Genomic DNA, 13,245 nt, shown 5'->3' on the forward strand with positions numbered 1-13,245 from the left:
CAAATCTTAGGTCAACTTTTGAATTTAAAAACAAATAAAATGTGGATCAGGCTCGTTTCTATCTACTGCTTGGGAGCAAATAAACCAGGATGTGGAGCGTCATCAGAGAGTGATGTTATAGGCTATGATACAGTCGAAGTAGAAAGAAACTAAATTAGTCGTCTATCAACCACAAAAACCCTCAAAGATCAAGAAGAAACAAAATGATAAAGGAGATGGAGATAACACAAGCTACTGAGTGAGTTAACTTATTGTTTCCATCACCCATGAAGCCCATTAACTCTTCTTCATCAGTCAAACACCACCTGAAGAGAGCATTTAGAAAGTTTTTTTGTGCAGTTGAGGAAGTTCAAAGCAACTCTGCATAGTTCAAGGATCTTCTCCTGAATTTCCACCTAAAAAGTGAACCAAAGAAAAAGCCACATTAAAAACTGATGAACGGTGTCGTCTCTGGATTATCCAGAGAACCAAAGACGTTGTTTTTGGAAATACAGCGGTGCAGGCAGAACGGCCAGAGATATCTCAGAGTCAAACTATCCAAGAACCCAGAGTGATGTCAACTTCCTTTTTGTCCATCCGATGCAAGGACATTTTCAGCTCGCCTTCGGACAGCTTCGGGGGAAACTGCTCGCCAAGGTTGATTAAAAGGGGAGTGAGGGGCATCCAGAGCTGTCACATTTGCTGAAGAAAGGTATATTTCAGCATGTCAGTCGCTTGGACCTCAAAGTAACACAGAGTTAGTTGTTCTCAGGAGAGGAATTTACCTGCTGTAACTCACCAGTATGAGGCTGATATCGCATTAAATGTAAAATGATCCGGATTTATTCTAGCTTAACAACCTCGATAACACCTTGCTGCGTTACTAAATTAAAGCATTGATGCCAATAAGATTCTGTCAGAACATGTTTCTCCGCTCTGTCACTTACTCTTATTCTAGTAGTTACCATCTCACATAAAAAAAAAAAAAAGGAAAACAGGCGAGTGCGCCTGCAGGCTCAGAGTTTTTTCCAGGCCATTTCTCTTTGACCGGGAGCCCGAGCCCCCATCCCCGATCATAAAGCTATCAGCCTTAGAGGGGAAAACATCCTCCACGCTACAGTAAACCAGAGAGGAGGAAGGATAATGTATCTCTGCTGGCACCCCTGACAATCATCAATTATTCACACGCAGGCACTCTAGAACCTGAAATAAACACATACACTCACTATGTACAAACACATACATGTTCACCCTGACGGCCCGCTATGGTTCATACGGTACACACACATGTTTAAAAAAAAAAAAAAGGCAGAGAAACAGATGGAGTCATCCTGGTTTATACACACAGACCGAATACTCGCTGCTGTCTTTTGGTTATTTTGTTTGTTTTAAGTACAAAAGTTAAGATTTCCAAACAGCTGAGGTAAGCATTAAAAACATTGATCAGCATTTATAGTCTTATTGTTTGAGGGCCTCTTGCTTGTCTGTGAAGACTCTCAGTCCTCCAGGTCGTGGTTATTGAAGACGTTTCATCCAAGAGGCTTCATCAGTTCTGACTGACGAGGTGGGAGTTCCAGATGTCCTAAAGGAGCCGTTAACACCTGAGTTTCCCCAAATGAAACCGAAACTCAGGTGCTACCGTAAGGATATCTGGAACTCCCAACTAGTCAGTCAGAGCTGATGAAGCCTCTTGGATGAAACGTCTTCAAGGAACTCCAGATGCTACGATTAATCTACAAGAAAAAAAAAGTGCTTCTTGCTTTATAACTCACTGTCATGTCCATAAATAGGTCATGGAGGTACAAGCTGTAAGTTACAGCGGTGGCGGTTCAGCAGGGACTCATTTGTTTGACGGCAACATTCAGCGAGAACAAACGAAGACGCCAAAGTGCTGTAAGACATCGACGATGCCATCAGCAGACCAGAACGCAGCGCAGCATCATTCTCAACCAACCGTCTCCATGTGTTTAATCAGAATACATGGATGGTCCATCGGGCTTCTCTGGTTGTTGTTGAAGGTACTCCTGGAGACCTACAGGTAACCACCAGTTAAACCAGACAAGGTAGGTTGGGAATAATGTCGTTTAGGTGCAGATAGTGACGAGGTGTACGGAGTGAAATGAGATCAGGAAGGCAGATGGAAGAACGTATTGACTTCTAATCGCACCTCAGTCGTCAAAGAGGCTAAAGAACTGGACCTGAGATTTCCATCTGATCTGATCGTCACTAAGCAGTCTCCATTTCACTCACTTTATTAGATGAATCAGTGTATGTAAAGTAATACAATCCAGTGGGATGCACGTTCTACCTACATGAAGATGTTCCGTTTCAGCTGGTTTTGTAATTAACCTTTAATCATGTTTATCGCTGAGATCATAGATTAGTGGCGTCGCCCAGGACTGCATTAAATGAAGGGCCGTTTTAAATGTTCAGCCTCATTTGCGAACACGAGAGGCAAGAAAATTAGAAACACATTTCAATATAATGCAGTGCAGTAGAACAGCACTACGGCCTCGGCACTGATTGCATTAGACGTGTGTGTGTGCACTTCATCAAGTTGCCAGGCAGCGTAGATGCAAAAGCAAAACTTATCATAGTGAGGAGTGCTATTTTCATATTATATTATAGCAGCTAAAGATAAACACTGTACATTATAGTGTGTGGCTGAAACAAGAGGAAGGAAAGGCTGGAATGAGAAAGTCCAGGAAGATAGAATCGGAACAGAACACGAGATGTGAACTCTGAAGAGACGGAGATTCACAGAAAAATAAAAATAAATGTTACACGTGTGATTGCAACGGAGAACAGCTGCAGGACGGACAAGTGATGCCGCAGAGCAGCAACTGAATCCTGGGAGTCAAGTGGAGAGTCGAAGCCTCTGTGTGTGTGTGTGTGTGTGTGTGTGTGTGTGTGTGTGTGTGTGTGTGTGTGTGTGTGTGTGTGTGTGACATGAAGTTAAACAGACTACTACTGGTAAAGAGAGCTGGTGCAAAAAGAAAGAGCCAACAAACGACAAAATGATGCACAAAACCTACACACACACACTCATTAAATCGACCACTACACACTAATTTGCACCTCCACACACACACTTGGCTTCACACACATCCATCTCAACTACAAATATCTGCAGTTTTTGCTTGTAAAGATCTTCACACCCTGACCTAGAAACCAAATCTTAACCCAGAACCCGGTTTGAAGCGGACCAGATCTAAATTGCTCTTCGCTCCTTTAAGTGAGCGGCACCGACATGCCGTCACTTTGAAGGGTTCCCCCCACGTCTCACTATCTGTCTGTGATTATCTGGTCCTCAGAAGTGCAGAAATGCGTGAATGCAGGCACGACTACTCACAGCCTCTCAGTTCCTCTGGGGATGTTTTTGGGCACAGAGTGGATCCCCAGGCCGTGGCAGTCCACCGTGTTCCCCAGACAGCTGCAGGGAGTCGGGCACGCCTCTGCGCCTCCCTGACCCGCCAGCAGCACCACCACCAGAACGCCCCACGCCAGCATCGTCCACCGCCCGGAGCCAAGAGCCCGACCCGGGGCCGTCCCACAGCCTCCTGACCCGGCTCCATCACCTCCTCTTCCAGCAGGCATCCTGCTCTCCTGCGCTGCAAAAAACAGATTCCTATCCCCTCCTGTCCGCCTGGGATAACTGACCACCACCTCCTCTAAGAAGTGGACAGAAGGAAAAAGAGGCAGCAGCACAGCCGGATGAAGTTCAACTGCCACTTGATCCCAGAGTGGCCTTTTCAGAGAGATAAAGAGAAGAGGGGGGGAAAAAAAAGACAAGTATATCCTCTTCTTCTACTTGTCCCCAGCTTTAGAGCTCCCTCCAATTGGCTTCTCTTCTTCTACTCTCCTGTGTGTCCTCTCTGCTCTCTCTCTCTCTCTCTCTCTCATGCAGCCGTACAGTGTGCTTGCCTCTCCCCTCCACTTTTCATTGAGTCATTGTGCACTGAACAGTGAGCCACTAGAAGAAGAAAAAAAAAGAAAAGAAAGAAAGAAAGGGGGGGACTCCCTCACTGCCTCTATCTCACACACACACAGAGTAATCATCCATCAAAAGCTTTTACAAATAACAGCACCGAGACTCCTCCTACGCCGACGACACCCCCCTCACACACACACACACACACACACACACACACACACCAGTACCCGGAGTGAACTCACATCTATTCAGTGACAGCAGTAGCCGGAGCCGCCACCTCCAGTGACGGCAGCCTTTTTCTCTCTCTCTTCCCCTCTCGCCGCTCTCCGTCTACCTCTCTCGCCCACATGCTCCCTGGGGGGGAAAGAAAAGAGCCCAAGGCTGCATGGACATGATGAGAAGAGGGAGGAAGAGGGAGGAAGGGAAGAGGAAATCGTGATCGCCCCGAAGCATCCGACCGGGGGAAGAGAAAATATGAGGACGGAAACAATTTGTGGAGGAAAAACAATAAATGTGAAATAAATGAAAGGAGGAAGTTTCGGTGTGTGTTCAATGTGATGATGTGTTTTTTTTTTTTAGTCGTGGCTCGGTGCCAAGAAAGCACACCGGGCTGCAGGAACTTGGACTGGATGGATCTGGGAGGAAGGAGGAGGGGGGGCGTTTCTTATGAGACTGGCATAACTGGAATGCCATAAGCTGCCACAGAGCTTACTCAGAAGTCTATTATGAATTCACTGGCAACGCTTTGAAATTCAAATGGAGCCTGGCTGAGTTTTTTTTTTTTTTCTTCCCCCCAATCTCCACAGAAACCCCGGCTTCAGCTTTTGTGATAACCATATCACCAAGGCGAGAAGGAAGAGGAGGAGGAGAAAAAAATCAGGGACAGAGTGGAGAAATCCACCAAAACTACCAATCAGCTGCTTGTGAGGACGTTCAGAACCGACAACAATGTGCTTCTTTGCAGATTAACTCATTTAAAACGAAGCCATTAACGGTTAAGTTAATTCAGCGTGCATTTGGTTTGCAGTGGCATGAAACAGAAGAACAGGAACTCCTCAGAGCAGCTGGAACCTGCAAATGTTTGCTGCTTTTGCTTGATTTAAAAACAAACTGTATAGCAACTGTACGTCCTTCCACTCAATCAAGTCCATCATCAAAAGCTGTGTTTTAATTTGCTCTCAGTGAAGCATCGAGAAGAAGGAAAAAGGGGCAAAATTAATTCTTTATTTGTTGTCACTGATGATCTGGTGCAGAATTAGGTTTCTTTGAACAACAGATCTGATTTGTCACTTGTCTGCGGTGCGTCCATTAGCGACTGGAGGGCACAGTTTACCCAGCTTTTTATTTACCACCATACATGAGTGATTATTGCTCGTGGCCTCACTTTGTCTTCTCCTGGCAGACTCGCTATGACGGGTTAATTTAACCAGGCGCGCTTCAGAAGTGATGGAAAACAAATTGGCCACAGGCAGAGCCCGGCTGCTGCCTTTGTGCAGCTGAATTGAATGACTCATTCGGCCTTAATCTGCAACAAAGGGAGGGACAAGATGTTGACATCTCCAGGGGGGTGGACCCCCTTATTTCTGGGGGCCATAATAGCTTTCTGAGGACGGGGTGTGTGGGGAGCTGGGGTAGGTGGGGTGGGGTGGGGTGGGGGGGCTTTTACTACAGACGCGTCTGAATTGATTTCTGGAAATACGGAGCAGATGCTTTTGTCTCAAACGCGTCGACTCACAACAGATTTTTCTCTGCATGTTGTGTCATTTAGCACCGAAACTTTAAATCCCCCTAAGAATAGACGTATCCACTGACAAAGGCGGTAAATCAGTCGGTATATCTGATAAATAAAGTCACAGAGTTAGAGCTCTGATGACGTTGGGCATTCATGGGCATACAGCACGGCTTCTTTCATGACTTCAACCAGCTGACAGTCGGTTAATTAATCCATTTATCTCCAGGAAATCATTTACAACTACCTCAATTGTTTTTAAAAAAGACAAAAGAAACTAAACATGACCTTGTTTCCGATCCTAGTTGTGAGAATTTGCCACTTGTCTCCATTAAATGACTGCAAACTGTGGGTTTGGTGATGTTGGTCAGACAAAAACAGGCAGTTTAAAGACGTCAGCGTGCCGAATCATATCAATATTTGATGAACAATTTCCCAAAACAAGGCTTGACAAACAAAGATTTGGTGAATTCTGCTTAATATGTTTTTTTTAGTTGCACAAACCACCAATCAACAAATTAATTGGGAGTCAGTCAAAGCCCCCCGGGGTGGACTCCTGCCCGATAGGGGGGGGTTGGTGTAAAAGCTGCAAAATGACTACAAAGCATACGGCTAAAAAGCATGTCGGATGCAATTAACCCCCAAAAAGGGTGTATTTACACAGTGACAGTAAAAACCAAATAAATATTTTACTCCACGTGCTGTATTTAAAATTAAAATGCATTTACAGCTGCAGACATAGTTTATTATGTCAAAACTGACCGATCTCGTCGTTTGAACTGATGTGTTTTATTTTCGCTCCAAATTAAAACTTGAAGGTCTGCTTATCAATAAAGCCGATCGTCTCTGTACCAGTAGAATCCCAACCAGCTCCAGGGACACCTCACTGGATGACCTCTGACCTTCCTAAGTTTCTCTACGGATGCCAATAAAAACAATAAACTGTCATCGTGTTGCAAGAAGTGTCGCTGAATAATAAAGACAAAAATATGTGTTATTAATGATGGGCAGTAAAGGGAAGTTCTATATGGAGTAGTGAGAGCGCCAAATTACAAAAATAAAACAACAAAATGAAAGTGGAAATAAAAAGAAGAATAAATAAAATAATGTGGCAATATAAAGCAATATTAATCAAAAATGAATCCATAAAAGAGGCTAATAAAAGTCCAAATATGAAGACAAATAAAATAGTTTTAAATTTTTATTTTTTTTCAAATTATATTAGATTTTTTTGAATTATTTTTTCATTTTTATTTATTTATTTTATTTTTTATGTCACTTTAAAAGCAAAGGAAATGTAAAAAATGTGCGCAGGAGGAATGTCGGTGTGCACATATTTCCTTTGCTTTTAAAGTGACATAAAAAATTTTATAAAAATAATTTTAAAAAGTGAATTAACTTTAAAAAATAATTGAAAAAAATTTAAATAATAATAAAAAATGAAAAATAATTTTAAAATGAATTGTTTTTTTATTATTTTATTTATATGTCTCTTTATTTCTACTTTCATTAGCCTTTTCTTTTATGGATTAATTTTTTAATATATTGCCACACTATTTATTTTTACTTTTATTTTATTATTCTTTTATTGATTTATTTTTGTAATTTGGCGCTCTCACTACTCCACAGTTTAAGATGAAACTCATAAAAGGAAAACAACAGGCAGTGCTCTGCAGCTCTGAATAGCTGCTCTGTCTTATTCTACAATAAAGATTAATTTTTTAAAAATGTAGACAAGCAGAGGGGTGAAAACACTGGAGGAGTGAAACCACAAATGTAGAAGTACGGGACAACACTCGAACTTCACAAAAAAAAAAAAAATAGAAAAAGAAAAGCTCAAGGTTGTGTTTGCCTGGAAAAAGTGATACGTCCTCATAACAGAAAACACTTTTACAAAAGAAGAGTTTAAGTAGAAAAACAAGCTTTGGGACATGTGACCCCTCTATGCGATCCAACAGCACCCTCCAGTGGGCAAACACAAGCACTGCATGGACGCCTTGGCTCAACACAGTCGACTGTGTGGCTGCAGATGGGCAGCAAGTACATTTAATTTCACACAATTTAAAACATCCATTAAAACACGACACTTTCTGTAGGAAACATTTTTTTAAAAAAAGGTTTAATCCGAAGCAGACAGTTCGGTAATGAATCCACTGTACAGGGTTAACTTATTTTACACTAAAATACAAAACAAACAGGTTACCACAGTGTAAACCAGACGGTAAAGCATCACACACACTGGAACAAATGACAGGACAGAGACAGAGGAAGGTTTGAATGTAACGCTGATCCCCATTAAGACATAAGGTGCAAGTGGAGAAAAACTATTTTCAAAAATGAGCTAAAATTCCACCCACTTGTGCTCACGTTGCTCTCACAGAACGATTGATCGGCCCAGCAAGTAGAAATGTTCACACTGGCAGATTTAAAACCACAAGGCCGAGGGGCAAATATAAAACAGTATTTCACATTATACGGAGTGCAACGGCTCCCATTTCAGTAACTAGATAGTTTAAAAAAAAGTTCAGATTAGTGGCGCCTTCACATGGCTCATGTCGTCTTCTGGACCCCAAACTGAATTAAACACAAAGTGGCTCTCCGTTCAAACGGTTCTGCCTGTTTGTAGACTTTGGTCCAACCTTTAGGAAAAACACAACATACAGAACAACAGCAGAAAAGCTCCTCCAGCAGAGACGTTCAACATTTCAGTCACTTCCAACAAACCCATCGTCACAACGTCCACAACACCTTCACACAACAAAACGCACCAGCTGCACATTTCCAACACCAACGAGAACCCTTCACGGAAACTTTCCAGATTAAATAGAAGAGCCACGTGTTGGTCCACATCTTCAGTAACTAATGGTTAAGAAGTTAACCCGTTTATAACTCGGTGCTGAAAATGTGTAACTGGTGCTCACAGTACAAAACAAACTGAGCAGACGTCAGCCAAGTCGAGTCAAATCATCACCATCACAAGTGTTTAAAGGAGCATTACGTAACATTTCTGCACATAAACAGAACAGTTCGGTCACTATTTGTTTGTAATCAGAGCAGGACAACGTGATTGTTTCACCGACCAGACGTGTTGGAGGCTGTTTTCCACTGCAGGAACCTGAGGGACACTTACTACCTTTGGAATCGCCGCCTCTTTTCAAGTTTCTGTGTCTGAGTGACCCTGACGAACTGCTGAGCGGTTCCTCAACGCTAAACCCGTGACATGCAGCAGTCTGCTCCTCTCAAGAACCATCAGCAGCGACAATAAACAATAAATGCTCCATCTCCTGCATGCTCACGGAATTAAACCAATAAGTTCTGTTTGTTGTTGTTTACTGAGTTAACACAGCAGTCAAAGCGACTGGATTCTGCACAGCCACGGGTCGGTCTGGGGCCCAGAAACATCGACCTCCTGCAGTGGAAAGCCATCTCATGTTGGTGCTCTGAAACCTAGAAAAGTTGCTAAATTCCTGATGTAAATTTGTTGTTTTTAATCGCATACAATCATCAACTCAGCTGAAATGGTTTGTGCTGACTCTAATGTTTTATCATAACGAGCTACTAAATAGTATATAAATAAAGTGTTGTTCTGTCTTGTGTTACTGTGATTAGACTCACATCTGCTCCCCTCGGATACCAGATCTAGACGTAAGAACCCGACTTGAACAGGCTGCTGCTCGCTCCATCCAAAATAAAACTCATGCAAAAAAATCTTTCGACGTTCATTTAAAGCCATCGACAAACTTCCCAACAACTTCTGTTTAAATGAAAACAAATAACGCCTTCATGATGAAAGAGGAAGATGAAACAAGTCCAGTGGTGCATTCTGGGAATGTATCGTTTCATATTTGACAGATTCACAAGCAGGGATCCCCGAAACTGATAAAAACCCACGAGGAGACTAATAAAGATCATCAGTTATTAATCCTGATTTTTCATACTTGGAAAAACAAAGTGTGCTGCTGATTGATTCAGGAAATCATCAGCCAGTCCAGTACCAAGAAGTCCAATCAAACATCGCAGCTCCCAATAAGTCTAAACATGTGAAAACACACACACACACTGTACAACATGTATACACATCCTACACTAGAGCAGACTGTGAGCTCGGCTAGCTAGTGGTCATAGATCCTCATACAGCAGCTAAAATACAAGTTATTACTGGCACGAGTGGGTCAGAGCCAGCAAAGCCAAACCAAAGGAAGTCACATTCAGGCAGAGCTCAGCGATAGACACCATTTAGCACCATGCAGCGTGATTAGCGCTACACTTTATGATGACTATCATGTGCCACGGGGCGTCACTTATATCCTCATCCAGTTATCTCACACATGCGTACCAAAATAAAACAATTATTAAAATAAAATAACAAAGTTTCGCTCCCTCAGTGCTGCAACAGCTCAGCAAGGAACTGGACAAACATGCTCACCAACAGAAGTATAGTTTAAAAAGGCAAGAAAATGTAGTTTAAAGGAATTCTAATCAGCAGTTTGCACACCAGCTGCTGCAGAGTTTGCCTGAAACAGCTGCAGTCCCTTTTAACAACCCAATGAAAGGAAATTAAATGATTCATCACAAAACTGTAGACGTTAATGCCACTAAAATAAAACCTGCAGCTCCATTCAGCAGCTGGATGTCCTGAACACGTTCCTGGCGTCGGTTTGGCTGTGCTGGCTCAGGCTGGCACCGCCGCATATTAATCAGAGTTAAAATAGACTCACTACGACGAAAACACAGAAGTAAACACGAGGGAAAACAATATTAATACTGCCCGAGTCCCGTCTGAGGTGAGAAGGAGGCGTCGGGTTTTACAGCGAGATCTCCTGAGCGGGAGAGAAACACATCGTGGACGCCGACGGGGAGTCCTTCTGAGGGATGAACGAGAGGAAAGAGAGCAAAGGGATGGATGGATGGAAGATCTGTTGTCATTTGATATATACAACCATAGATAGACAGATAGACAGATAAACTTAATTAACAAGCTTGCTTAAAGTCTGACAAATCAAAACATTAGCAAAAAAACAGCAGTGTTTCCTCCATGTACAAGTTAGCCGTTTCCTCACATGTTGTCAATATGGCAGGTTAATTATTGTTAGCATGTCTTAAGGTGCAGCAGCAGCAGCTCTGGATGCATCCATAGGACTTACAGGATTTATACTTTAGACTGCTTCTCTGCTGTAAACCTCTCGGAGCTCACGTCGAGTGTAAATTCTTCTAAACCAGCGACATGTCCGTTAGACCCGATCCCTACTAGACTGTTCAAGGAAATCTTCCCTCTAATAAATACTGCAGTATGAAATATCACCAACTTCTCTAGATTAACAGGCTACGTACCGCAGGCTTTTAAAGTAGCTGTAATAAAACCACTGCTCACAAAGCCTGCTCTGGATCCAGGCGTTGTGACTACAGGCCCAGATCCAACCTCCCGTTTATTTCTAACATTCTGGGAAAAGTTGTTGCAGCCAATTATGTGATTATCTGCATAGAACTGGTTTGTCTGAAGAGCTTCAGTCAGGATTTAGAACGAATCATAGCACAGAGACAGCACTGGTCAAGGTCACTAATTATCCTCTTATAGCCTCAGACAGTGGACCAGTTTCTGTACTGGTTCTGCTGGATCTCAGTGCTGCATCTGATCCAGTGGATCACAGCATCTTGTCACAGAGACTGGAATGTTTAATTGGGCTTAAAGGAACTGCACTAAATTAAAATCAGATTTATCAGACAGATTCCAGATTGTTCATGTTAATGATGATTCTTCCCGCAGTAGAATTAGTTACGGAGTTCCACAGGGTTCTGTGTTAGGACCTATATTTATTTACTTTGTACATGTGCAGTTTACTATGTTAAGCAGGAATTGACGACATATGTTGTAAACTGCACTATATTAATAAAATTGAATTAAACTGTCTTTTCATCAAAACAAAATACTGGTGAGTCTTAATGGAGTTCACTTCTGGATTACTTGGGGGAAAAAAAGTACATTTATATAAGAAATGGTTTTACTTATTGACTGACTGGTACAAAATTTAACAAAAAAAGGTATGCAAGCGGTATTTAAACGTTAATATTCAGACAAAAAGCACAGAAGAAAACATCATCATACCTTGGAAACCTTCACACCTTTGCCCTTGTGAAAAGCAAAATCTGGGTTTTTTACTACCAGTCCTGCTTTCCCCAACACGGGACCATTTAACGGGCTGTTCACCTGCAAGTGCACATAGACAAGTCAAGGTTAGAGAGGGTAGGACGGGCAAAAGTCCCTGACCAGAGCTTCCCTGTGGAGTGTCTTGGGCATCTTTTGGCTAGCAGTGAGCTCAGTGTTACTGTATTTAATGAACATTTGGGTCATCTGCCTTGTTGTAGATGGAAGAAAACATTAAACACAGAGTCAAGAAGACAAAGATAACACACAGACAACAACACTGCAAAAGACTCACCGCTTGCAGGATGACGTTCTCTTTGCCGGGTTTTCTACCTGCCCTGGCGACAGCTTCGGGTGAGATGTGTCGGAGTCGTCTCTCTGCCGTCAGCTGCTCTCCGCGAGCTTTGCGCTGTTACAGGAACAACCGAGGATTCATTTTGCTCAGAGTATTAAAGTCACAGGATGAGTGCTTAAACAAAAAGCCCCACTTTGATTTTTTTTTTTTATTATTAAAGGGATCTGGGAAGGTTAAAAAGAAATATGACTCATGCTACAACAAATATCAAATCACCAGCAATCACTCGATCTACAAGTTAACGCACAAACATGTGGAAACGATGATGTTAACTACCTAGTTTCCTCTTTGTAACTGGACTTGGTGGAGTTATTTCGTACCTTAATGAGGCCACCGAAGGAGCGGGAGCGAGGGTGTTTCTTGCTGGGGGCCGGTGGAGCCTGGCGCTGCTCGTTGGTCGGCGTCCCTGAGGTCGTCTGTTTGACTAACTGCATGTAGGACAAACAGAGACGCTGCTTACATCATATGTTATAAAGACACCGAACACACAAATGTTCATGTTGAATGTTAAGCTTGGACTCTACCTGTCGGACGAGTTTCTTCTTCTTAGCGGAGTCCGGCATGTTGTGGTGGACGTGTCTGAAGAGGTCTTTCAGGGCTTCTTCTGTGTATTGCTGAGCTGGCGACTGGCACTGCTCCTGAGAGCTGGGGATCAGAACAGCCGCCCTCTTCAGAGGCAACACCGTCCGCTGAGCGGGAGAGCTGCTCGCCGCCAGCAGCTCCAGATCGTCCTGACAGAGCACAGGGCAGGTCAGACTCAAAACGGGAGAGAAGAAAATATCTGTCCTGCTCGCTGTACTGGAGAAAATTAAATGAATATATATATATATATATCTTTGTATTTGTTGTTGCTATATGAACCTGATCTTTCACATTTTATCTCATCAAATCTGTTTCCAATTTAAAACATAATGAAGACATTCATCCAGGGCATATTTTTTCTAGTGCAGCTCCATCTCAGACACACACACCGACACACTCAGTCAGACTAAATTATATGAACATAGGTTAATAATTAAAGGCAACTATTAGTTAGCTGGTTGTTAGGCTCTGAGAATGTTAATTCTGTTCTTAAACTTGTTTAAACATCCTTTGTCCTAAAAAAT

At 42.6% G+C, this 13,245-nt stretch overlaps 2 protein-coding genes across 2 annotated transcripts in view; both read right to left on the reverse strand.

Moving 5' to 3' along the window:
- The window catches only part of LOC103359047 (slit homolog 1 protein), a 95,798-nt gene extending 92,222 nt beyond the window's left edge, over window positions 1-3,576 (reverse strand). Inside the window, exon 1 of the mRNA XM_008284228.1 lies at window positions 3,332-3,576. Within this exon, the coding sequence (XP_008282450.1) occupies window positions 3,332-3,576 (245 nt within the window). The remainder of the gene's footprint in view (window positions 1-3,331) is intronic.
- Window positions 3,577-7,744: 4,168 nt separating this feature from the next.
- LOC103359073 (rho GTPase-activating protein 19-like) overlaps window positions 7,745-13,245 on the reverse strand; it is an 11,431-nt gene continuing 5,930 nt past the window's right edge. Inside the window, exons 5-9 of the mRNA XM_008284271.1 lie at window positions 12,664-12,870; window positions 12,460-12,567; window positions 12,080-12,193; window positions 11,746-11,847; window positions 7,745-10,507 (exon numbers count right to left, since the gene is read on the reverse strand). Of these exons, the coding sequence (XP_008282493.1) occupies window positions 10,448-10,507; window positions 11,746-11,847; window positions 12,080-12,193; window positions 12,460-12,567; window positions 12,664-12,870 (591 nt within the window). The 3' untranslated portion in view covers window positions 7,745-10,447. The remainder of the gene's footprint in view (window positions 10,508-11,745; window positions 11,848-12,079; window positions 12,194-12,459; window positions 12,568-12,663; window positions 12,871-13,245) is intronic.

The sequence above is a fragment of the Stegastes partitus genome, unplaced genomic scaffold (assembly GCF_000690725.1).
Source record: "Stegastes partitus isolate 25-593 unplaced genomic scaffold, Stegastes_partitus-1.0.2 Scaffold352, whole genome shotgun sequence".
Taxonomy (NCBI): Eukaryota; Metazoa; Chordata; class Actinopteri; family Pomacentridae; genus Stegastes; species Stegastes partitus.